This window comes from Poecilia formosa, unplaced genomic scaffold, assembly GCF_000485575.1.
Source record: "Poecilia formosa unplaced genomic scaffold, Poecilia_formosa-5.1.2 Scaffold1433, whole genome shotgun sequence".
NCBI classification, from domain to species: domain Eukaryota; kingdom Metazoa; phylum Chordata; class Actinopteri; order Cyprinodontiformes; family Poeciliidae; genus Poecilia; species Poecilia formosa.
This window is the reverse complement of record NW_006801372.1, coordinates 1,977-3,855: the sequence shown is the minus strand read 5'-3', so window position 1 is coordinate 3,855 and position 1,879 is coordinate 1,977. Positions and strand designations below refer to the sequence as shown.

The 1,879-nt window shown below is 44.1% G+C and overlaps 1 protein-coding gene across 1 annotated transcript; it reads right to left on the bottom strand.

The window, feature by feature from the left end:
• LOC103132870 (matrix metalloproteinase-9-like) lies at window positions 1–1,876 on the bottom strand (the record flags this gene model as incomplete). Its single annotated transcript, XM_007544642.1, has 8 exons — window positions 1,675–1,876; window positions 1,413–1,586; window positions 1,149–1,322; window positions 913–1,068; window positions 654–825; window positions 436–575; window positions 203–353; window positions 1–103 (listed from the first exon to the last, which is right to left on the bottom strand). Coding segments are annotated over exons 1-8 (1,272 nt in total), but the record flags the coding sequence as incomplete, so codon positions are not given.
• Between the last annotated feature and the right edge of the window lie 3 nt (window positions 1,877–1,879).

Sequence of the window (1,879 nt, the reverse complement as noted above, 5' to 3'; positions counted from 1 at the left end):
TTTGTGCTGAAACACATCATGAGCATCATTAGGAACACCTCCAAAGCTGGCTTCAGTATATTTGGGGTATCCTTTGTCAATCATTTGGGTCTTGAGATCAAACCTGTAGGGATCAGAGATAGATTGAGATCTACTGTATGTCCTTTAACAAGATGGGTTAATTTACAGATTTTGTCTAAAAAAGGGGTCAATTTCTACTCGCCTCCAAAAGTTTTCTCCACTGAAGAGAAGCACTTTGCTCTTCCCTCTATACAGCGCTCCCTCCACCTTCTGTACATTTGGGGGCAAACCAAGCTTCTCAATACTGTGGGGACCTAGCACACTGCTTCCTGTGTACACCCAGAACCTTCTTCCTAATGTAACAATAAAATATGATTAAAACTCTTTGTCTAACATTTCAGTGCTCTGACAAGCTCTTGAAGGAACACTCCTTACCTGAAAAGAAGTATATTTTTGTGGTCTGAACATCCTCAAAGGCAGAGTCAATGACAGCAGGTAGAGCTGGCCAACTCTGAGAAATGGAAAATGGTCCTGTTCGACCTCTGTCTGTCTTGCTTGATACCTTCCAGAAATGCCTGTCAACCAGAAATGCAAGATTAGCACCTCAATAGGTTATGTTTCTAGAACATAAGTAGAACTAGCTATTTGCTTACCCATCTTTGAAGAAATGCAGATGTTTCTGAATCACAGTGATGGTGTCAAACTTGAACATCTTGCAGGGGTCTTTGGTGGGATCTACAGTTGGTGACACTGTCACGACAGATGAACTAATCGGATTAGGTATTACTGTGGCGTTGAGAGTAGGACCAGGGCCTGTTTTATTTCCTGCAAAATATGGAAATGTTCTTTAAAGCAAAGTTTTCATGAGTTTGATGAGATTTATTGTGAAAGAGTACTGAGTTGTCCTCTCACCGTAGAGGAACTGAATACCATTAATGTCGTCCTGATCCAGGGAGAAATCCTCCACATAGTCTATAAAGGGGTACATGAGAGCTCCTCTAATGTTGGAGTGATCCAAACCTAGGGAATGTCCGAACTCGTGGGCAGCCACCAGGAACAGGCTATAACCTGGAAGATAGCCAGTTAGAAATTTTACCATCTCATAAAATGATAAATGCAGAACAAATTCTTGCATTCGTGTCGCTCACCCAGGTCAGGACATAAACCCCCTCTCTGGTCTCTATCATAGTTGCCAGTGGTGGCACACCACAATCTGAAGTCTGTCCTCCCGTCATTCGTACATTGGTTGTATAGCGTCCCCCGAAATACAAAAGGAAAGTGGCAGGGATCTCCATTTAAGCTTGTCACAATTACGGTAGTGTCTGGACAAAAAGAGACAAAATAACTGTGGTTAAACAAAGCAACAAGCCACTGTGGGAGGACTTTCACACCTTGTGTTTTCTGTTACCTACCTCGGTTGGGACAGAAGCCAAATTTCTGGTGTCTATCATAGCTGTCAGTGGTGGCACACCACAATTTGCCGTCTGTCGTCCCGTCACTAGTACATGAGTCATATTCCCTGCCTTGGAACACAAAAGGAAAGTGGCAGGCATCTCCATCCGAGGTTCCTCCAATTACAGCAGTGTCTGGACAAACAGACAAAAAAACTGTGGTTAAACAAAGCAACAAGCCACTGTGGCAGGACTTTCACACCTTGTGTTTTCTGTTACCCACCACGTTTGGGACAGAAGCCATATATCCCGTCTGTGTCATAGTTGCTAGTGGTGGCACACCAGCGTTTTCCGTCGATGCGACCGTCGGTGGTGCAGCTATTATACATCCTACCCTGGAAAATGAAGGGGTAGACACAGCGGGCTCCATTCGCATTCCCGTCAAATGTGAACAAGACTGTGAGGATTACAGTTGAAAGCGTCATTGG